Source organism: Mirounga leonina, unplaced genomic scaffold, assembly GCF_011800145.1.
Source record: "Mirounga leonina isolate KUSES-001 unplaced genomic scaffold, KU_Mleo_1.0 Mir_224, whole genome shotgun sequence".
NCBI lineage: Eukaryota > Metazoa > Chordata > Mammalia > Carnivora > Phocidae > Mirounga > Mirounga leonina.
In genome coordinates this window covers 19,903,022-19,926,882 of record NW_023270615.1, presented here as the reverse complement: position 1 = coordinate 19,926,882, position 23,861 = coordinate 19,903,022, and the positions used below count along the sequence as shown (strand labels likewise).

Genomic DNA, 23,861 nt, shown 5'->3' with positions numbered 1-23,861 from the left:
ATTGAAATGTTACTTAGGAGCGCCTGGGTGGCTCAGTCGTTAAGCATCTGCCTTCCGCTCAGGTCATGATCCCGGGGTCCTGGGATCGAGCCCCGCATCGGGCTCCCTGCTCCGCGGGAAGCCTGCTTCTCCCTCTCCCACTCCCGCTGCTTGTGTTCCTGCTCTCGCTATCTCTGTCTCTGTCAAATAAATAAATAAAATCTTTAAAAAAAAATGTTACTTGTAAGAATCTGAACAACTCATCATTAGCAATCTGTAACTCATCCCAACTTAAATTTTTTAATGGATTTTTAGGTTGTTCTACAAATATGCTTTCTTACGAATACAGAAAGAGAGACCAGTTTGGTACAAGTATAATATTTTTTATTCCAAGAATTTGAAAATAATCTCTTTAAAGTTTTTTCACGATTATTTTCCGGCAACATTCTGTGAACAAAAACATGGTTTTCAAAGGCCACAAATTAAGGAGATGTGAGATTTCTGAGGTCAGGGAGGTTGAAACAAAGCTTCTCGGAGATGGCTTTTCTCAGTCTTTATTTTAATGCTGTATTTCTCTCTGACCTCAGAAAAAACCTGTGTTGAGTTTTAAAAAATATTACCTCTTTCAGCGTCTTCATACGTAGTTGTTGAAACATGTAAAGACTCACCTATATGAAAATACGAGCTTTGAAAATTCTGCTCACCAGCCATCTCATCCCTAGGAGTTTGCTGAAGGAGAAATGTGGATATAAAAAGGATTGGGTCCTGAGATGTTTAATGCCTTATTTTTAAATAAGATCATGGGTTATGGCCTAAATGTCCAACAGCGAGGGAATGAGGACATAAGTTATGGTGCACCCGCTTGTGTGTGAGGACCCTCGTGAGACACAGAGCAAATGGGAAGGTGTGGCCATCTGCTTCGAAAAACAGGAAGATGTGTTCACAGAAGGTCCACGCGTCTGCAGACAGAAGCAGGAAGAGAGGCCAGTGTAGTCCTAGGGGTGGGACTGAAGGCACGCTTCCCTATTGGAAAGCCACTTGGCATAAATAAAAACTGGCTTTCAAAGATGGATTTGGCCACGATTTGGGCATTTTGCTCAGAACCCCTGGTGCACATAGCAGATGTGGACCCCTGAGTTTGAGTCCTCAGGGCCGTCGGCTGCCAGGTATCTGCTCACCCTTGGTGCGCCATCTTGTACTCCTTTCTCTCCTGTAAAGCTCGGTGGGAGCTTTGCTTTTTGGATTGGTTACATTAAAAAAAATTTATTTTCCATCACTGTATGTGAACAAGGACATGGCATGGCACTCAGGTAGGAATTTGGGCACCAAATTGAACTTCTCTGTCTCTGTGTTATTTGACAAAATCTGTTCAGTTGGGGAGTTGGGGTTGCATTTTAAAAGGCAAGTGCTTACAGCATTACTGATGATTAAAATAAAATAGAACCAACAAAAAGAGCCATATCTGTGGCAGGAGGTTGTTTCTGTCTGCACGTGGCTGAAACACCATTTGGAGAGACCGAGAGAGACCTGGAGACACAGAGTGACAGGGTGGGGCGAGCCTGACATTCAGGAGGGAGGAGGCGGACATCAATGTTAGATTTTCTGTGTTCTTTGTGTCCTTTATCCTCAAGCTGCAGCCACCTCCTCATCCAGTTCCTGAGAAGAATGTGATACTTAGTGAATTTTTTCCACATGCCTCCACTAAGACATTCCTAAAGCTTCATTCCCCCCCGACAGTCAGTGACAAAAGGCACAGAATTGCATCTTTGAGTGTTTGAGAGGCATGGCCACTTAACCACCTGATCAAGGCATGGGCAGGATCTGTGTTTTCACATTCTGAAAGTAAAAGTATGGTAGTCCGTGTCTTCTGATTAAATCAACCCTGCAGACGTCTTTATGTGTTCTGTGCAAGTATTTTTTTTTAAATAGTTCTGTCAGGAAAATTACAGGGGACTTTTTGGTTTTGAAGAACTGGGTGGTGTTTTAATGATGTTACGAGGTATGCTACACATTTTACTTCATTAGAGTTAACTTCTTGTCCACCCTGTTCCAGGGAGGAGTAGAAAGAGAAGTTTTTTCAGACTGTTCAGAGAGTAGTTATGAGAGGAATACCAGAATTTAAACCTTTCAACATGTGTATAAACGGCAGGGTCTGTGTGATAAACACATTTTTCTAAATTCATTACAGTGTGTTAGATGTAATTCTTTGAGCTGGCAGATCTTTCAACTGTGTATGAGAAACAAAATAGAGTAGTTGCAATTTAGTGTAATCTATTTAAAATACATGTTCTTTCCTCTATTTGAACAGTCTGTCCAAAATGCAATCCATTCATGTGGGATTTTGCCTGTACAGCTCTGAGTGGGAATCAGTAGTTTCTTTGTTCGTCACTATGGAAACAAGTCAGCCTATCCCGAACGGCTGTCAGATCTCGCAGAGTGAGGCTGGCGGCTCAGCGAAACTTCACCACGGAGCAGGCTGGAGCTGTCATCCCCTCGCCCGCAGCTCTTTCCCGCTGGGAGCCCAGCCATGCAGGACCTGCCCCGGCGGTGCTCGGCCCTGCCCTTCCTCAGCTCCTTCTTCCAGGGCCGCCGGCACTCGTCCTCGGACCCTGTCCTGCAGCATGGCCGGCGTGGCTCGGCCGCCCAGACGCTCTCCTCGTCCTCTCTCCAGGTGATGGTGGCAGTGGCCTCCGTCAGCTGTGCCGAGAGGAACCCAACTAGCCTCCAGAGAAAAAGTAAAGCTCTTTTCCTTCTTAAAGATTGCCACAGCTTTGAGTTTAAATTCAGACTGTTGACAATTAATTCTACATTGTACTTTCACTGTCTGTTATGCTAAGAGCTTCAGTGGACATGTAATAGGAGATAAAGTGATTGAATGTTTTGTGCTTTTGCATTAAAAATGTAATTTTTGAAAAAATTCATTCTCTTGTAAAAGATCTGCTTTTATGGTTTCTTCCTCTTCATTACCAGTATGACATGTGGAGATTATTGTGTGTGAAAGCCTTTTCTATATTAAGAGATCATGCACTCAGATGAAAAGGAAACCGTTTTATTTCTGGCAAAATGAAGGGAATGTAGCCCCGGCTCGTCATCTACAATCCTGAGGTGACATGGAAGCTGTTTCTCATGTTACTGTTGCATTTGGAGAGTGGAATTTTGAATCCTCTCTTCCTTGTGTGTTCTAGGAAATTCAGGACGTCCAACACCAAAGTACACGAAAGTCGGAGAGCGCTTACGGCATGTGATTCCCGGACACATGGCCTGCTCCCTGGCGTGTGGTGGCAGAGCCTGCAAGTACGAAAGCCCAGCGCGCTGGGGCGAGCAGGAGCAAGCCATCAACGGGGTGTACTCATCGTGGTGAGTGAGTCTGCGGGGCCAGTGGCCGTGCAGGAGGGGGCACGGGGCTGTGAAGGCGGAGGGCCCCGCCCCCGCCCTGGCCTTGCGGTTTGATGAGCCGCGTGATCTTGGCTGCCTCACATGGGTGTTCTGAACTTCTTCTGTAAAATGGAAATAATAAAACCAGCCCACAGGGGTTTTTTGTTGTTTTTTTTTTTTAAAGATTTTTATTTATTTATTTGAGACAGAATGAGAGAGAGAGAGAGCACATGAGAGGGGGGAGGGTCAGAGGGAGAAGCAGGCTCCCCGCCGAGCAGGGAGCCCGATGCGGGACTCGATCCCGGGACTCCAGGATCATGACCTGAGCTGAAGGCAGTCGCTTAACTGACTGAGCCACCCAGGCGCCCCCACAGGGGTTTTTTAATTAAGTGAAATGATGTACGTAAATCTTAAAAAAGTGGTAACGAGATAGCTCTTAAGTATTGGAAGTTGCTAGAAATAATGTGCTCAGCTGTAAATTTGAGAAGGCAGGAGGTACATACATGGTTTGTCAGTTTCACACAGGTACGTGTTAGCCTCATTTCTTTTTGTTCCCGTCTTCTGGATGAAAGGGCACACTTCCACGCAAATACACCGCCCGCGTGCCTCAGTAGAGAGCGGTGCACGTTGTTGGCTCAGCAGGCAGGGTGAATACGGGTGCATGCTTTATGGTGTGCAGATGTGATTCATTCTGCAGTGAATCCTTCTGCTGCTTGTTATTAACGGTAAACTGTCAAGTGTACCTCTTTTGATGTAGTGATGTCTCTGATGAATTCTGATAATCAAGCCAAATCACCTTTGTTTGTTAAGATTTTTTTTTTATTTATTAGAGAGAGCACAAGAGGGGGGGAGCAGAGAGAGAAGGAGAAGCAGACTTGCCGCTGAGCAGGGAGCCTGATGTGGGGCTTAATGTAGGGCTCGATCCCAGCACCCAGAGATCGTGACCTGAACCGAAGGCAGACGCTTAACCCGCTGAGCCACCCAGGCGCCCCCACAAATCACCTTTGAAGCCCAATAAGAGGAATCCACGGTTCAAAGAACTCTAGTGGTGAATCATTTCCTGCAGCAAGAATCCATTTCCAAATTAGACTTCGTCAACCGGCTTACCTAACTTGCAGCCTGGGCTTTTTTATATTTGCTGGCACGTGTGTAGTGATAGAGTTGGGGTCCATTGTCATTGCCGTTCCCCACAGATCATATTCTAGTCTAAAGAATGTTGTGTGAAAGCAAGCGTTAGGCCTGAGGTGTGCTCGGACCATAAATATCCAATCATGCAGCTTGAGATCACGTTAGTATTTTTGGTTTATTGTTGACTAAACATCTGAGTCTTTTTCACCTGCCATGCTTTCATGGTACTTCTCTCCTCGTCTTATACTAAGTACTGCTGAATTTGGTGGGGGAGGCCCCCATCAATTTTCAGGGCTTGCCCCAGCAGGGAGGCATGGTATCTTTCTGGACTGTGCTCTGCTCAGCTGATGTCTCTGTTACTCATCAGGCTCATGTGACCCATAGCTCCCGATAGACTGCCTGACGTACCTTTCACCAGACCCCGGAGGAGGGGCAGCTGTCTGTTGGGGGGCCTCTGTCCATTTGTCCTCAGGCCAGCACTGTGCTAGACACTGTTAAATTATTATGTCATCTTCATAAAGCTCCTGAAAGTAGGCGTGGCTAGTGTCATCCTATTGATGAAGGAATTGAGGTCCAGAGAGACTAATCTAGTACCCAGCTAGAAGTAGAAAAGCCAGCGTTTGAGACCAGGCCCGAATGACTCCAAAGCCCATATGTTTTGCTGAATTACAGTAACTCAGCATTTATTCCTAATCACATGCCAGGATTTGTGCTAAAGACTTTATTCCCACACTGTGTTGAATTCTCGTGCCAACTCCGTGAGGCAGGCGTTATCCCCACTTAACGTCATAGGTAACTGAGGGGCAGAAGTACCTTTGCTGCTCAGCGAGCTTCCTCCGCAACGTCCACTAGACTCTCGCTGCCGGGGTCCACAAATACCGTACATCCCGGAATTTTTTCCAGGGATTCGGGGTTTCTCAGAGCCCTCATCGTGATGCAGAATTGAAGCCGGAATTTGTGTAAGAAAATTGTTCTAGATTTGTTAGAATCATAGAAAAATAGGGACCTGGTATCCCGTTCTCTTAGTTCTTAGAGCTGGAACGTTCCAAGTTTGTGCATCTCACCAGCCCCTCCTCCCATCCTAGGGTCACTGAGAACATCCTAGCCATGGCTCGCCCGTCCACGGAGCTCCTTGAGAAGTACCGCCTCATCGAGCAGTTCCACAGGTAAATGCCGTGTCGTTGACACACTTGCCAAGCCAATTCGCATGTTCTTGTCCATTGCTTTTGACGTCAGATAGCCAAACGATAGGCAGTGGACAGCTTATTTCGACTAGGAAATTGAGGTTTTTGAGAGTGATTAATAATGTTTATTCATGCCAAAAATGCTTGATTTTTTTTAAACACTTGCCCTCAAAATAACTTTTTTCTTTTCTCCTGTCAGCCATGGCATAAAAACAGTCATCAACCTGCAGCGCCCTGGTGAGCATGCCAGCTGTGGGAACCCTCTGGAACAAGAAAGTGGCTTCACGTACCTTCCGGAAGCTTTCATGGAGGCTGGCAGTAAGTCCTTCCACCTCCCCTCCACGAGTTACCAAGAACAGCACCCACACTCTTGTCTGCCCAGCTCTCCCGTCGTTACCGGGTGACAGAGTGACCGCTTTCTGCCAGGGGTGGGCTCCCTACGGAGAAGATGAGCTGACTGATTCTAGATAATGTGGCCATTCTTCTCGGGTGGTGCTGCTGAAAGTACAGGATTCCTTTTGTCCTGTGAGAGGGATCTTGGGAGGGGCCCTGTAGAATCAATGCCCGCGTTAGTTACCGTGGACACTGGCCCTGCTGCTCTGCGCATCCCATAGTCCTTGTTTCTGCCTCAACTCAGGCCCTGCAGGCTTCGTGAGTCCCCACTCGCCTGGGTCACACAGTGTACACATGGCAGCAGGATTGGAACCCGGGACTCACTCATGCCCTTACTGCTGCCGAGCTCTGCCTCTGGGTGGGACGCAGGGAGTCTTTATGTGACAATCCCAGAAGCCCCAGTCTTGGGAGCCTAGGGATGGAGTCCGCCGAGCACATGCCATTCAGGACCAGACTGGAAAGGACCAACCCTGGCCACTTCGGGGACTTGTTTTTCAGAAGTGTGCGTCTAGCTTTTTTTGTCTTCACGGGGTGGAGAATCTGTATGTACCCACCTTGTGCCATTTATGAGTCCTTTAGACACATTGCCATACTTAAACAAGATGCCATGCTTTCCCTCTGTAGCTGAGTAATTTGGGCCAAGGTCGGGGACTTTATTAATTTGTAATCCTGTTTCACCTTAATTCTTTCTGGCTGAGTTTTAGCAGGAAATATCTTAAGTAATATAGAATGTGCTTTGTGAGAAATGTTAACAGTGAACTTACTGGAAATGTAAAAAGTCTATTATTTTAGGCCTCTGCATCCAGTTCAATCCGTGTGCCTTACAGCTTTACACTTTTCATGAATTCACTTCCTTTCTTCAGATGGCTACGCAAGTACTTTTCCTCGATGTTAATTGTTTTTTCATGTTTTCTTTTTTTCATTGTCCAGTTTATTTCTACAATTTTGGATGGAAGGATTATGGTGTAGCATCACTCACCACCATCTTAGATATGGTGAAGGTGATGACATTTGCCTTACAAGAAGGAAAAGTAGCTGTCCATTGTCATGCAGGGCTTGGTCGGACAGGTAAATACTAGGAAGTGGATTTATTGTCTTGTAGCATATTTAAACATGTAAAGAATAGTATTTCGTAATTCTAGAGGATAAATATTTTTCAGAATCCTATCAAAGTTTTGGAGTCAAATGGTAGAAGCCACTGAAAGAAATTAGAAATAACTTGAATGGTTTCAGTGATCATTTATTTGTGAGAGTATTTTTGAGAGACTTAAGCCTGAAAACTCATCATATTTAGTAAACAGATGGGTTTCCACAGCTCACTAAATGATTATTCTGGTTATTCTTTTTCAAAGGAAAAAAGCCCCAACACTTTATTTATAATACATAATATCTTTTTAAAATGTAATTTTCCTTAACCAAAACAATGAAAATAGAAAGCATTGTTTTATTTGGTGTGTTCTAAGCACTTTACACAAACTGTTTCTTTAAGTCTTTAGCAGCAATGTGAGTCTTGAGAGGAGCTTAAGTAACTTGCTACATTGAGTAAGTGGCAGAGCCAAAATTTAAATTCGTGGCTGGAAGGAATTTATTTGTGAAGGGAGTCTATCTGTGCCTAAAATTCTATATAAAAATCAATGATTTTACTTAAAAATGCAGCAGATCTCAATGCAGTGCTGATACTGGGGCAAAAATAAATACTGTAAGGTTAGAATATTAATTGTCATCTGGTCCAGCCAGACACCTGAGCTCAACACTGTCCACAGTGTACCTGTGTACCTGCCTCCAGTTCTCCCACCTGCTTGGGAGTGTGCTCAGGGCAGGGACTCAGTTCTGCCTGAGAACGTCAGCTCTTAGGGTCCAGCTAAAATCTCCCTGTTCTTGGGGATTCCACACGACAGCACTGCAGATACTTCCTACTTACACTGAAGTGCCATGTCCTGGTGAGAAAGATTTGTGGGACACTGTACCTACTGGGAACCATGCAGTTTGCAGAGGTCCTGATTTTCACGTGTAACGTGATTAACAAACTTGGTGAATCACACAGATGTCTTCTGATTTGCCTTTTACCTTGATATTAGTTAACTATCAAAGTTGGATTAATTGATTATCACCACTGTGTTATTCATTTTAATTTAAAATTAATTAACAAGAATAATAAGGTTTATAACATTAAGGTTGTTTCCTTTAATAATAAGTATTTATCGAATAAAGTTATATCTTGGTCTAGAGAAAAGCACTATTAGTGTAGAGAAAAGTCCAGAAGTAAACTGTCAGTGTGAATAATCCCCAAAGAAAAAAAGCCCGAAAAGGAAGAATGCCAGGCTGGGAATGTGGCAACAATCGATGGCAAAGTTGGCAGGAGTAGGAAGTAAGTGTGCAGTCAGGGCGGGGGATGGAGTGACCTGTGCTCAGCTCCTTACCCTCTTCAGACCAACTTCAACAGGGATGAAAGCAAATCCTGCTCTACTTCCTGCTCTGAACTGCTTTTAAACTATTCCATCCAGTCAATCCATACACTGTTTGGACCTTCCCCTAAACCCCCTCTCACTCCCTCATGCCCTCGCCATACTTTCTGCCTCATCCCCTTACCACACTCACTCCCTCCTCCCCCTCACCCACACTCACTCCCTCCTCCCCTCACTACATTCTCTCCCTCATCCCCTCACCCGTGCTCACTCCCTCATGCCCCTCACCACACTCTCTCCCTCAACTCTTCACCACACTCTCCCTCATCCCCCTCACCCCCGCTCACCCCACTCTATCCCTCATCCCCTCACTACACTCACTCTCTCATCCCCTTGCCCCCTCTTACTTCCTCATCCCCCTCACCCACACTCTCTCCCTCATCCCCTCACCCATACTTACTTCCTTTCAGGGTACAGAGATGACTGTGGATTCTCAGTGACATATAGACAGGTGAATAAACACTTGTACAAGAAGTCAGTAAGTTATAATTGTCCTTAAAATGATCCTTTATATGGTTTCCTGACACGTATTCAAAATTTAAAACTTAAAGACTGATAAATAAATAAGTTATAAACTTTTTCATACCAATCTTCTCTTCTTCACCTCTAGGTGTTTTAATAGCATGTTACTTAGTTTTTGCAACAAGAATGACTGCTGACCAAGCAATTATATTTGTTCGGGCAAAGCGACCCAATTCCATACAAACTCGAGGACAACTACTCTGTGTAAGGGAGTTTACTCAGTTTCTGATTCCTCTTCGCAATATATTCTCTTGCTGTGACCCCAAAGCACACGCTGTTACTTTAGCACAGTATCTTATTCGCCAGCGGCATCTGCTTCATGGTTATGAGGCCCGACTTCTGAAACATGTACCCAAAATTATCCACCTCGTTTGCAAATTGCTCCTCGACTTAGCCGAGAACAGGCCAGTAGTGACAGAAGAGGTGGCAGAAGTGCCCAGCCTATCTGCCGAAATTGAGAAGACAGTTTCTGAGATGATCACCCTGCAGCTGGATAAAGAGTTGCTGAGGCAGGGCAGTGACGCATCAGATTCCTACCCCCCCACTGCAGTGCCCACAGATTTTGAGAATCAGGATGTGATTCTTTCCAGCGAGCAAGAGATTGACCCTCTTTGGAAGAGACGGAATGTCGAGTGCCTTCAGCCCCTGACTCATCTGAAAAGACCATTCAGCTACAGCGACTCAGATTTAAAGAGGGCTGAGTCGCTTCTGGAGCAGGGGGGATCTCCGTGGACAGGGCCTGCCCAGGTGTTGCTTGGCCATCATCCCGGGCAGCAGAAGCCCATCAGCCACTGTTACACCCCCCAGTCTCCACAGCTGGATCCAAGTAAGGAAAAGCTGGTCCAAAATACATTCTCTTTCTGGAATCAGGCTAAATTTGGAGGCCTGGAAGGACTCAAAGATGAGGGGTCACCGGTGTTCCATAGGGAGACTATTGCAAAGGAAGTACAGCGGAGTAGAACCTTCTCTTCGGGTGTTTCAAGTTCATACAACCCTAGGGAACCAGTTATGCCGAACCTTGCAGATACCCCTACGGAACCAAACTGTTCTCCCCAGCAAGCGCCCCGCTGTCAGGACGGAACTCCTGCTGGTTGCTGCTCCGACACCCCCCGTGGCCCCGTGGACTGTGGCTTCAGCCCCAAAGCACCCTTCTCCGGTGGACGCATCCGAGCCCAGGACAGCAAAGATCTGTCTGCACTTGCTCCACACACTGCTTTGCAGTCTGAATTGAGTGTCGAAGCCAGGAGAATACTGGCAGCCAAAGCCCTGGCAAGTTTAAATGAGTTCACAGAAGAGGAGGAGGTGAAAAGGAAGGTAGAAATGTGGCAGGTACTTGTATTTCATTTGATTATGTGTGTGGGGGAAATACTTACGTCAGAACAAAAACAATACATTTTACCAAATTTAGGTATTATGGGAATTTGAAGACCTGTTTATGTCATACGTGACTTTTGAACTTCAGGTTTCTCAATCTCTGTGTGAAAGAAAGCGCTCAGTGCTTAGCACTTAGCAGGGCCCTTGGAGCAGGGCATTGATGCTGATGCATGTGGCGGCTTCCTGCTTTCCTGCTGGGTTTGTGGGATGGACAGACCTAAGCAGACAGCTTTAGGAACTAACCTGTGCACCACTAACCTGAGTCTGGTGGGGAGAATCACTGACCAAGAGACATACGTGAAATCAGAGAAAATTCTTTTCCAAAGTCATCAACGCAAGTGTTGAGTGAGGTCAGGAGGACACGTGATGGATGCTGTCTGCTCAGCATCCCTTCCCGCAGACTTCCCAGTGCACCCCAATGAGGCAACAGCCAGATTCCACAAAGCAAATGGGAGCAAGCCACAGAGTACCTTTGTGTCATTAGGTTTTTAAAAAAGCTTTTATTTATTTAGAGAGAGCAAGAGGGGCACAGGGAGAGAGAGGATCCCAAGCTCATCACCAAGCCTGACGTGGGGCTCCATCTCACGATCCTGAGATCATGACCTGGGCTGAAATTGAGTCAGACGCTTAACTGACTGAGCCACCCAGGCACCCCTGTGCCAGTAGTTTTACCCGAGGTTGTGTCTTTGGGGCCCATTTCTTGGCTTTTACTTAAATTAGAATGTGCAATTTTAAATTTTAACCCCTTTTTGTGGTGTATTTTCATTAGAAACACAATCTTAAATCAGTTGTGCTCTTTGCCCTGAATGAGCAGCTGGTGTAGACAAAGGGCAGGCCTTACCACCTAATTATCAGAAACTAGTAAACTGCCCAAATGTGGGGCTGACCTGGGGAGGCCTGGCTCAGTGAAACTGAGACTTGTTCGCCTATAATCTCCCACGAATTATTTGTGTAGGTGCTCCTCTGTATTCTACATTAATTAAGCAAGGCATGTACACCTCCCAGAAGGTTCAGAACCTTCCAGATGCAGAGGTGGGAAAACTAGGCCCAGAGCCTTGCACCACTTACAGCTGTGGACTGCAGAGCATGCGCACATTGTTTGTCAGAACCGCAGGTGTTTGCTGAGCAAATCGCTACATACATTGATTTCTTACAACACGAAGTATTTTTTCTTTTTTTTTTTTTTTAAAGATTTTATTTACTTGACAGAGAGAGATACAGTGAGAGAGGGAACACAAGCAGGGGGAGTGGGAGAGGGAGAAGCAGCTTCCCGCGGAGCAGGGAGCCCGATGCGGGGCTCGATCCCAGGACCCTGGGCTCATGACCTGAGCCGAAGGCAGACGCTTAACGACTGAGCCACCCAGGCGCCCCAACACGAAGTATTTTTTCTTACTCTGAACTGAACAAGCCTTTGGCTCGTTCTGGCTCAGTCTGAGGGCCCTTCCCTTGTAACACCATAGCCACGAGAGCTAGTGGTTGGACCCCTCATAGGTCAGCCCAGCATGGGCCAGACTGTCGGAGCACCTCACACAGAAAAGCATTTTCCAGAGGTGAACACGACCCTTTTGTTTGGATAGGCTTGCCCTTTGTTTCACTTTCTGGATTTTATGATGGGCCTTTCAGCAATAAAACAACTTGAGTTCTGGAAAGAGTCCAGTGAACTGTGATTTGGACGGCACGGGCTGCCTGTGCCCGCGCTAGGCCCTCTTCCTTCTGCTGCATCACCTGCTCTCTCAGGGACCCCGGAGGGCAGAGGACACCCTAAGATTCTTCGTTAATCTTCACAGTCCTTATGAGTTAAGTATCACAGGTAGGGAAGCCGAGGGTCACAGGGGTCAAGGCACATGCTCAAGGTCATGTGGCCCGAATGTGGCAGGGCCGGGATGCAGCTCATGAGTTTAATACTTTGCTAAGTCCCCTTGAGGATTTCAGAAAACATGACTATGTAACGGCATTTTACTGGGAGGGCCTTTGACTTGTCCCGTTCTGCCCAGCTTCTGGTTACTGCAGAGCAGATCTGCTGTGTATATGACCCGTGGGGAACGGGGCCTCCATACAACTAAACATATTGGCTTCTTTATAAGATAATAAAGAGGAACCAGAGGAACCCAGAGCCGGAGGACCCTGGCAGCGGGGCAGGAGCATCACGTCTGGGGTCAAGCAAAACCCAGGGAATGCCGTCTGCCCCATTCTGCTTTGGGCTCCTGGGCAAGTACCCTCTTCCCTGGGCCTGCACATCTGCCGTCAGGGCCTCACTTCAGGGGGCTGTAGGAATCGGATAAGCCACGTGCTACAGGCTGTCCTGTTCTAAGCTTTGTGAACATACCAGATGTGTGAATGAATGAATGTGCAATTATTATGCTTATTCCTGTAGCACACATAGACTTTATTTACTAGTGCATAAAACTGAGCCCCATCAGAAGTTAAAATTTTCCTGTTTTCCCCCTGCTCTCTGCGAGGTAAACTGTTAAGGCCTCCTCCTTAACTTATCTCCAGCATTCAGGGCATGGGCAAGACTTGCTCGTCCCTTCCCCTGTCCAGTCTCAGGATGTGGGGCTGGCTCTGTGGCCAGGCCTGCATGGGACTCTGAAAAGGAACGTGAGACAGATGTGCCTGCCCAGTTGCAGACTGTTCAGCACTTTTCTGGGGCCCACTTTGAAGTTTTAGTCAGCTTTTCCTCGTCCCAGGGTAATTTGCAAATGTTGTCTTATGTATGCTTTTTTGTCTAACATTCTACTCCATCACAGTAAGTATTTGTCTTTTGTCCCAAGGAACCTAAAACGGAAGGCTCCCTCTTCCTGAACAGCGTCTGTGGTTTCAGAGCCCGGTGGAGAGCTTAGCGTTTGGGCCAGCTGAGCCCCTCTCTGAGGGAGCTTTAGGGCACACGTGGGGCAGGGGGTCAGCTTCACAGAGGGAAACTGAGGCTTGGAGAGACTCAGCATCTCAGCCCAGTGTGCCACCTGGAGGTGGGGGCACTGGGAGGGGTCCCCATCCACCCAAAGCCCGAGACTGTCACTCATGAACAGCCTGAAGGCCATCAAAACTCAAACAGTGCTACCTCCCTGTCCCTCCCCCCTCCCTCCTCCTCCTCATCCCTTGCCCTCCCCTTCCTCCCTCCCTGCCCCTCTCTTCTTTTCCCTCTCCCTTCCTCCCCCTTCCTCTTCCCCTCCCTTTTTCCTCCCCTCCCCTCTCCTTCTTCTCCATTCTCCTCTTTCTTCCCTTCTTTTAGAAAGAACTAAATTCCCGAGACGGAGCTTGGGAAAGAATATGTGGCGAAAGGGACCCTTTCGTCCTGTGCAGTCTCATGTGGTCTTGGGTGGAGCAGCTGAAGGAGCCTGTGGTCACCAAAGAGGACGTGGACACATTGGCTGGCAGCCACGCACATGCCACAGAAGCACTGTTTTTATTAGAGAAGGTAAAGAGGCTGTTGGGCGGTTGATGAAGTTAACCACGGCCCTTAGCTCAGGCTTCGTGCACAAAAATCCATTATGAAGAAGGGGACTTGTGCAGAATCCCATATCTGGGTCTAATCTAGGTTTTTCCGAGGTAAGAAGAAATGCACACCCAGCATCAGGTGTAGAAGATACAACACCAGACGAGGAGAACGCCCGTAACCCAGCAGCACCACTCTGAACATTGCACGTCCGTTCTGTCAGACTTAGTGCATTTGTTAATGTGGTCACGGACGACCGTATACTTCATTTTTCAGACACACATGGACACGAATGCACACGCTCGCACATGTGCGCACATGCCAGTAAAGGTGAGGATGCCCTGGATCCAGAGTCCGTTTCCCAGTCTGCCTTCTCAGGCCCTGGGTGAGGGGCTGAGAGAGGAGGTCACCCCTGGGGCAGTGGCCAGGCCCTTGCCAGGTCCTAATTTCCGTTTTCCCCTTCATTCATCTCCATGGCCTGGACAGGGTGAGGCCCCATCTCTCAGGAAAGGCAGTCAGCGTGTGTCACAGCAGGACCTGAGCCCCAGTGGCTCCGCACACAGCTTGCACCCGTCTGTCCCGTGGCGCCCGCTGCACCTTCGTCTTCCTTCACTCCAACCCCTGCACATAGGGTGTTTGCATTATTTCAGGGTTTTACTTCGGTAGCCATCCTGTAATGATCACTTGTGCTTGCAGGGTTTTCTGCATTTCCGATTAGGCCCTCACTAGATTTCCAGAAGCGTAGTCAGTGGCTCTCAGGGGCAAGTGTACTGGACGCATGTCGGCTCCAGAGGTGGTGTCTCCTTTGTTTCTCTAAAGTGAACAGCCCCTGGGAGTCAAGTCGGACACGTTCCTTGGGGACCTTCCCCCTTAAGTTCCAGTGGGCGCACTGCTGGGGGGCCACGGCTGTCTCTCCCCTTCCCCGCCTCCCTCCGCAGCTCCAGCCACAGGCAGGGCGTGCTCGTACTGACCCTGGCTGCCCACTGGTCCACGGACCACCGTGGCACATCGGGCCTCCGCTAGCCGAACTGAAACAGTTGTGTCTAGAAACGAGTGGGTCCTCTCATTGGTTCACTGCAAGGAAGACTTTTGATTTGAAGTCACACTGATATTCATATTCAGTTATACTTTATGTAATAACTAAGCAGCTTTGATTTTATCTCCTGGAAGCTTTTCAAATTATATTAACACCTAACAGGAAACGTGAGTAGAGCCCTTGGTAGAGAGTTTGGTGTTTGAGGTCATGAGTACTTGGTCGCACCCCAGCTCCTGGCTCTGCACTTACTTTGAGTTTATGTTCGGAGGCATTTTTTAAAACCACTTGTTTGATTTTGATTTCTGCAAAAACAGGGCCAGCACCAGACCATTCTCTGTGTGTTGCACTGCATAGTGAGTCTGCAGGCGATCCCTGCGGACGTGGAGGAAGCCATCCTCATCCGCGCCATTAAAGCCTTCACCAAGGTGGGTCACATGCTGCTGTCGGCATAATTGCAAATCAGAATCCAGAGGCCCCCCCCCCCCCCACCTGCTCTAAAATAAAACTTTCAGTATGTTTTTCCTTAATGGAAACATGTTTGACACTTCTCAAACACAGTAGTAGACTTTGGCCAAAAAATATTAGTTTCTCAACAGTGATATTAGAAAAAGCTGAACTGTGGGTTCAGAAACAATTGGATGTTGAGAAAATTCTTTTAAATCGTGTGCCAAGTAGGAGAGAATCTTTTCTGGTTGAGCCCATTCTACTTTGGGCCGAAATGCGTAACTGACCACTGAGAACCCAGCATCCAGCAGCGATGACCCGGGACCCTGCCCTAGTTGGCAAATCAAAGCAGAAAGTAATAAAAAAAGTTTCCTCTCTATGCACATCCTTTTGGCTTGCAGCAGTCCATCCTGGCTGAAGCAAGAACCAGGGCCATGCCGGGAGAGAAGGCTCCCCTCAGCCCTTCAGTTTGGTTCCTGTCACAGGGCATGTGACACTGTCCTGAAGCACAGAGCCCAGCTTCTCAACGACGGTGTCTGCGGTAAATGCTAGCGATCCTGCCCGTTACCGTTTGTGCGGCTCACCGCGGCTTCCCCCGTGCTCTCCAGAGTGCGCCCTTGCAGGCGTCCGGGTTATTCTCGGGAGCTTTGCGGCCTCTGCGTCTCTTCTCAACAGTTTCCAGAGCCAGCGGCTCAGACCCACAGCACGTCGTCCTTTGCACCTTACATTTATGTCTTCATAGACCGCGAGGCCACCTGCCCTCGGGGAGGGTTCCAGTTGGGTGCTTAGCAAAGTGAGCAATTCAAACCGTTATTAATGTTAATCAGAAGCTTTTGTAGATAGGATAAACCATGCAATGACATTTCTGAATTTAATTGAAAAAATCCTTAGTGTTGGTTTCTCTGAGTGTGGTAGGAATTCTTTATAATTTCTGTTGGCCCCTTAGGGGGATCCTGATGAAAAGTTAAACGTAGCAGTTGTTGCAAACCCGGCTTTGGAAAGGTTGGGAGACATCTGTGGCTGTGTCCCCTGGTGCGCAGTGTCGTGAGCAGAGGCCCCGACCGCTCTCGTTCTGGGCCAGCTCTTCAAGGCAGCTGTGCGGCGGCTGCTTCCAGGGGGACGAACGTTCTGTTTCCCTTCAGCCAGAGCTTTCCAGGCTTGCTGCAGCCCCTCAGCAAACACTGGGGTCACCTGCGCCCAGAGAGGTCAGCCAGGATGGGCAGCCCACCTGGGCCGCTCCGCGTCGCCCCACCTCTTGTTGGAGGGCGAGGGCGGCCGTGTGATTGTGACATGCTGCCTGGAGGGTGGAGTTGCTTGTCTCTGGCCTGGCCGTCCTGTGTCTACGAACATGTTAGGCGGGCCCAGACCCTCCGCAGCACCGCCGGGAGTCGCACATTTCTGCGGGAGTGGGAGTGGGTGCAGGTGTGGGAATTGCTCGGGTTCTCTGTCCTCCCGTTGCTCGACCCTGCAGCCGAAATACATGGACACAGTACATCCCCACCATGGGGCAAGGGAACTAACTTGCATGAAGGCTTTCTCTGGGGCAGACAAACATGTGAGCCTCTCACACCCAGTGCTCCCAGAAATGCTAAGGCGGGGGGTACCGCGGTGCGTGCGTGACAGGTCAGGTGTGAGTGGGGCCGCGTAGCGGGCCAGTGGCAAGGTGGGCTCCAGGCGGGTTGCCACAGGGCAGCCTTACAGCTGGAGACCCCTTTGACAGACCCCGTCCCTTGTGCCCCTGGCGCTTAAGTCTCCAGGTTCGGAACTCCGCCCTCACAGCTGCCTGGCGTCACGACAACCTGTGAGTGCGCATGTCCGCGCAGGGGTTTCGGTTTTTGAGTTTTCATTCATAACTTTGGTGTTGACATGATTGGCAGTTCTAATACAGTCTTTCGATTAAAATGAATGTGCGGACTGTGTTATGTATGCTGTTCATTGTGTATAACTGTGTTTGTAAGTCAGAGTTTTTTTCCACCGTCCTTCCTTTTCTCCCAAAATCAGCTGATTAAGATTCACTACTGTGTCCTGAGTCTATCTATTCTTTGTCAGCAGGTTAATTTTGACTCTGAAAATGGACCACTAGTTTACGACACCCTGAAGAAAATATTTAAACACACACTGGAAGAAAACAGGAAAATGACAAAAGATGGCCCTCAGCCTGGCGTTTAGTGATGCTTTCCTGGTGGCGGAGCCCTCCGACCCGGAGACCCAGATGGCGTTTCTGCGCACAGATGAACAGGTTGGAGCGTGGAGCCGCTTTGTCTCAGAGCACTTTATCTCAGACGCTCTTGGTTTGTGCTAAGAACACTCATTTCTGTTGGGAGCAATTATTTATTTTAAAATACCCTCGAGCTACATTTTTGTGTTGAAAAATTGCCATAACGTTGGTGCCACTTTCTTGTATTTATTTAACTGAATTAATACTGTTGTATTAATATGTTAAGTATGTGGTGTTTACATCTTTATTCTTTTTGACACTTTGGAAAAAGTTGTGACTCTTCTTTCCAAAACAAATATTTTGTCAGTGGAACCCTTGCTGGAGTTTTTACCAAATAGGTAATTTTAGTAGTAAAACTTCACTGTGGATCCATCCCCCTGATCCTTGACCTAAGGAAGTCACAAAGTGTCTTAAGCAGTTTTGTATTTGTTAGTAAGAAGGCTATTGAATTTTTTTAAGGATCTTTTTTTAATTTGCAAATTTTTTGTTTTTTTCTTTTTATAAACGCGTCAAAGGATTTCAAAGATATTATTTCTCAGAGAGATTTAGTTTTGTGTTGAAGGTTGACTGTGAGGTGGTTGGGATTTTTTTACCACGGGAAGTAGACTTGCTCTTGGTCAGGCTTCCAGACCCCCTGCCGACCTCTGCTGTCACAGGAGGCAGGAACGCTTTTCGGCACGTCCAGCCTGATGCCCAACAAACAGCGTCTTCACGGTGGAAGCGGGGGCCGTGGTGGGCAGTGTGGGCAGCTGCTCAGAAGCAGGACTCCACAGGGAGGAGCGTCAGGTGGGGGCAGGCTCCATGCAGCAGCGTGACCACCGGCCCACACCTCCCACATCTGCCCTTCCGTGGACCCTGTCATCTCAGGGCCCTGTCTTCGGCCACTTGTCACTCTGAGAACTAAGATTCTTAAATTGAACGTGACGCACGTAGGCCGCAATCACCCTCTGGGCTCGAGATAAGAAATAAGTGAACTAGTTCCTGCCTAACCAGTTCTCTGTGGACCAAACTGTCATTCAGCAGTCGAAGCCGTGATGAATGTGTGCAGCACCAGAGGGCGGGCCACACAGAGGGTAAGCATTTTCCCCAGTAAATATGCTATTCATCTAACCAATTTCACGGTAAGGTTATGACCTAATTTTAGAGACGGAATTTCAGGGGAAGTGAAGCTAACCACGGATGAGTCTCCCCGACTCCTGCATCTCTGAATCAGGCGCTGGCACATCAGAAACATAGTAATCCTTGTCGGTCTTACAGACTCTGGCGGCAAATGCTGAATGTCGTTACCTCCCACACTGTGTAAGTTTTCTTAGGAAACTTAAGATCCAGCGAATTTTAATGAACTGGTTGCCCGTTCCTGAAATTTCTCATTTTTAAGTGCCTGACCTGGGAAAGAAGGGAAAGATTACATTTTATCCAAAGGTACATTATAAAAATATGTTTTTTACCCAAAAAGATGTTTACCGTCATTTCTGTCAGTCTCACCTGGGCAGCTGCCAGCAGGGCTCATTGGACAAGCGGCTGTTGGCCTGTGTGTTTGAGATGGTCCCGCACAGCCCCGACGTGACCATGGCAGCGCACCAGACTGAGGAAGAGAGCTGGTGGGAGAAATAAATCAGGCTGTCTGTGGGCTTTGTATGTATTTGAATAAAAGTGAAAAGAACAACCCATAACCCTCGTACATTTTAGCTTGGAGCTCCTGATGATACAGGTATGCTTGGTGATGGGACGATCCTGACAGGCAGACTGGGTCGTGGGCTGGACATCAGTCAGGCTCTGGTTGGTCCCAACTCTGTTGGTCCAGTATGAGCAGGAGGGGCAGGAGGGGCAGGAGGGGAGAGGAGAGCTCTAGGAGGAGCGGGTGAGGGGAATCTTAAGGCTGGCGGGGTTCCTGCCTTCCTGCACTTGAGTGGATGAGGAGTTCTCTGCAGGCCAGAGGATAGTTCTACTGACCAGAAGAACTTACAGGGTTTTGGGATTCAGCTCAGCGGAAGTGTGAGGGGCCAAGAGCACACACTCAGAACTGACGGCCATGGCCATGCATGTGCATTGTCTGGGTTCTTACCAGACCCGGGGAGAAGTATTATTCATACTTGCCTGTTGAAGGAGTCCCAGTCTGACCGACTCCAGACTGTGCCCTCCTCCCTCCCCCTGACAGAATGCCCGGCAGGAACCATGGGCCCTGTCAGCACTGGGCTCCATGGTGGCACCATAGAGCATTGTGTTGTTTGTCACTTAGTGAAAGTCCCCATCATGTCTGTCCTCTGGAGCTGGCTGAGCTGCCATGTCACTGTCCTGTGATCTCAGCATATCTCACTTAGGAAGTGCAGGATTTCCGGCCACTTACCAGTTTTCCTTCTATCCGAGAGCTCGCTGATGCCCTCTGCACCGAAGTGCTGCTGGTCTTGAGATTGCTTTATCCGTGTGCAGAACTCAGAAACCCACGTAATGTGCTTAGTCGTGTCTTCAGCCAGCTCCCCAGTCTTATCTCAGGAAGAGCATGTGCTTTCATCATGCTGGCGTCCATGAAAAACCATGTATCATAACTTCAATAAAGTTTTGCTGGTTTCTCTTAAATGGAGGACACCTGCTCATTGCTTGCATGCTCTTTCAGCCAGTTCTTTAGAGGTCTGAAGAAATCTCTGGAGACAATAGGCTGCAGACAAAATGCATATCCCAAGCCCCTGATATCTGAAGGCCCACAGTAATTTGGGGGATTGATTTAATCTGACAGTTTACTCAAGACATCTTTGTTCTTGTTGTTCCAAATGAACAAGGATCGATATATTTTCAGTGCAAGTAAAACAAGAATGACATTCTCTTTGGTGCTTTTTATGAATATGGCTCAAGAGTATCACCTTATCTAAAGGAGCCTCCTTGGGGCACCTGGGTGGCTTAGTCACTGAAGTGTCTGCCATCGGCTGAGGTCATGACCCCAGAGTCCCAGGATGGAGCCCCACGTTGGGCTCCCTGCTCAGCAAGGAGTCAGCTTCTCCCTCTCCCTCTGCCCCCTGCTCCATTTCTCTCTCTCTCACTCACTCTCTCTCCCTCACTCTCAAATAGATAAATTTAAAGGAAAATAAAGGAGCCTACTCAATGCTAGTTGGTTGAAAATTGTTTACAGATAACATGACAGGAGAAAAATTCAACAAATCCTGTGATGCAGTTGTGCATTCTGTTTTAGTTATGCTTTTAGGCATGAGCTGGCCTCTGAGTAGCCCAACACTGACGGTAAAACTGACTTGTGAGTGATCACGATGGAGGCCTTGAGCAGTGTGGCTTGGGGAAACCATCACTGTCAGCCATCATTTAAAACATCCAGTCATGGAAGACAATGTCCAAACCAGACTTTTACGATCATAAGACCTCGTGCACTGAAGTTTCGTGTGTCCACGGCAGTTTATATTGCAACAGAAGGCTGTAATGTCCTTGCCTCCTGGCTTTCTTGATTAAAATGAAAAGATGTTTGACTCTTAAGATTGCCTGTTTTGGGGAGAAGTTATATTTTTGGAGTAGTTTCCTACTTACATGGCCATTTGATTACAGCCTGAAAACACCCCTTGGCTTTGATTTAGTGAGTTGCTTTCTCATTTTCTTTCTTCTCTTAAAAATAAAATTAAAAGTAGTCAGACACTGAATTAGACTGAACCATGTGGAATAGCCTGCAGGTCAAAAATGATCACATGTGGCCATTTCCTGTGGTTCAACCGAATATTAAATTTAGTGCTCCTGAGACCAGTAGGTGATATTTCCTGTATTATTTTAACAAAGTTTAAATTAGAAGATCAAGTATTTTCTAAGAATATTCTCTATGCTCCCAGTGGACTTCAAAACAAGTGGAAGAGACCAGTGTGAAACTCCTCTTTCAGCAAGCAAGGCCATGCCTCCTCTGTGCGTGGCTCTCCGCTGATGCTGGGGGCACACGAGCTCATCTTCTCAGTCGTTCGTCCTCTGTCAGGAGCCGAGTTTAGCACATGCTTGGAACTAATGCTAGAAGCCTAATTCTCAACATTGTCACTCACTTAATTCTGAACATCCTTCAAAGCTCAGCTCTAATTCCTTGGAACAGAGTGTGTTAAATGTAGTCAAATTCAGCTACTTGACTATACAGCCCAAGGAGATGGAGGGGTATTACAGGCTGGACAGTGTCCTAAAATTCATGTTGAAGTTCTGACTCCTGGTACCCCAGAATGTGACTGTATTTGGAGATGGGGTCATTGCAGATGTAATTAGTGAAGACGAGGTCACTAGGGTGGCCCCAATCCAGCATGACCAGTGTCCCTGCGAAGAAAAGGAGGTGAGGACACAGACACGCGCCGAGGACAACCACGTGAGGACGTGGGAAGACGGTGTCTACCCGCCAGGAGATAGGCCTTGGGGGAAACTGGCCTGCCCACGCCTGGGCCTCAGACTTCCCGCCTCCAGGACTGTGAGAACACGCACTTCTATCGTACCAGCCCGGGCCATGGTGTTTGTTATGGCAGCCGGGGCTGACCAATGCACTCCTCAGCGCTTCCGCTGTACGTTGTGTGTGTTTCTCTATCACGTTACCTCAAACAGCACATCACTTGGGTTTGCTTGTTTCTCAACTTTATGCAAATTGAAGAACGCAGTGTGTATTCTTCTGTGACTTGCTCACGTTGTCCACCACGTTCCTCACATTTATCCATGTTGGCGTGTGGAGCTGTGGTTCCTGTGTGTTCACTGGGGTGTGGCAGCCCATTATGTGGATGCCCCACAGTTTACCCCTTTACTTGTGATGGACACTTAGATGATTGTATTTGTAGATAAATACAAACACATGGGTGCACACATAGTTATTTAGGCTGTGGAGCTACAAGTGGCATTTACGGGCTTCAGGGCACATGTCCAGGTTCCTTCACAAGGACAAGGTGTTTCTAAAACGATCGCCTCCGTTTATCCGCCAGCAGTGGTGAATGCGAGTTCCCATTGCTCAGTGGCCTTGACAACACTTAGTACTGGCTGCCTTCTTGGTTTCTGCCAGATTCAGCTGGTGTGAGACATGTCCCAGTGAGGTATCTTCACGTGTCCTGGGACATGTGTGCTTCGTCTCCTCTCACGTGCTTGTGCACATGTGTCTGTCTCTCACAGCCCTTAAACACGTGGTGCTCCGTGTGTTGGTTTTCTTTCTTCTCATCCATGATCCTGCCACACTCGGTGTAACACCTGGCACACAGAAGGGATCAACAAATGTGGATCAAAGAAGTAAGGAGGTAGAGGAAAAGAGGAGAGCACTGTCCCCCTAAGATCAGAACAACTCAGGGAAGGCTGCCCCCCCTCCTGTTCACATTGTGCTGGAGGTTCTGGCTGGTGTAATCAGGCAGGAAAAAGAAATATGAGGCATTCAGAGGAGAAAGTAAAACCATTTTTTTTTTAAAGATTTTATTTATTTATTTGAGAGAGAGAATGAGAGAGAGAGAGAGAGAGCATGAGAAGGGAAGGGTCAGAGGGAGAAGCAGACTCCCTGCCGAGCAGGGAGCCCGATGCGGGACTCGATCCCGGGACTCCAGGATCATGACCTGAGCCGAAGGCAGTCGCTTAACCAACTGAGCCACCCAGGCGCCCAAAGTAAAACCATTTTTATTTTCAGACATGACCATCCCTGTAAAAAATCTGATGGAATCTACAGAAAAAAACTATGACAGCTATTACGTGAGTTTGGTGAAGTGGGAAGACAAAAAATCAATTCACAAAAACCAGCTGAATTTCTGTATATTGGCAATGAAGAACCTGAAGTTGAACAATGGCAGTTACCAGAGCATCAAACGCTAAGGGATAAATCTGACAGAAAATGGGAGCCACCTGTTCTATCCATCTCCAAGGGCCACCACAACAAATGATCACAAGTAAGGGGGTGGGGGAGCGGGGGCTTACTTGTTCTGGCTCTCCTGGTTCCAGAGGCCAGAAGTCTGAAATTAAGGGATCAGCAGGGCCACGCTCCTTCCAGAGGCTCCAGGGGAGGATCCTTCCTGCCTCTTCCAGCTTCTGCCGGCCACCGGTGTCCCGTGGGGCTTCTTGGCTTCTGGCCGTATCACGCCCATCTCTGCCTTCATCTTCACACTGCCTTCTCTCTCTCTCTATCCTCTGTGCAACTCTTATAAGGACACATGTCATTGGATTAGACACCTCTGGATAATGTAGGATGATCTCCTCTTGAGACCTTCAAGTACCAACTGCAAAGACCTTTTTTCCAAATAAACTCACATTCTCAGGCTCTGGGGACGAGGACACGAACATAGCAGAGCAGGGGGAGGGTGAGTGGCGTGATTCAACTCACTACACCTGCACA

General features: G+C 47.9%; 1 protein-coding gene across 8 annotated transcripts in view; it reads left to right on the top strand.

The window, feature by feature from the left end:
• Positions 1 to 18,766, top strand: part of PTPDC1 (protein tyrosine phosphatase domain containing 1) — a 39,782-nt gene extending 21,016 nt beyond the window's left edge. For 5 of the 8 annotated variants that reach the window (XM_035029230.1, XM_035029226.1, XM_035029228.1 and 2 more), the window contains 8 exons: positions 3,165 to 3,336; positions 5,568 to 5,648; positions 5,866 to 5,984; positions 6,990 to 7,127; positions 9,135 to 10,375; positions 13,650 to 13,835; positions 15,204 to 15,314; positions 17,383 to 18,766. In XM_035029230.1, coding sequence (XP_034885121.1) covers positions 3,165 to 3,336; positions 5,568 to 5,648; positions 5,866 to 5,984; positions 6,990 to 7,127; positions 9,135 to 10,375; positions 13,650 to 13,835; positions 15,204 to 15,314; positions 17,383 to 17,502 — 2,168 coding nt within the window. In that variant the 3' untranslated portion in view covers positions 17,503 to 18,766. Of the gene's footprint in view, positions 1 to 2,491; positions 2,715 to 3,164; positions 3,337 to 5,567; positions 5,649 to 5,865; positions 5,985 to 6,989; positions 7,128 to 9,134; positions 10,376 to 13,649; positions 13,836 to 15,203; positions 15,315 to 17,382 lie in introns of those variants that run through there. The other 3 variants (XM_035029234.1, XM_035029231.1, XM_035029233.1) reach the window with 3 other exon arrangements.
• Positions 18,767 to 23,861: the final 5,095 nt, after the last annotated feature.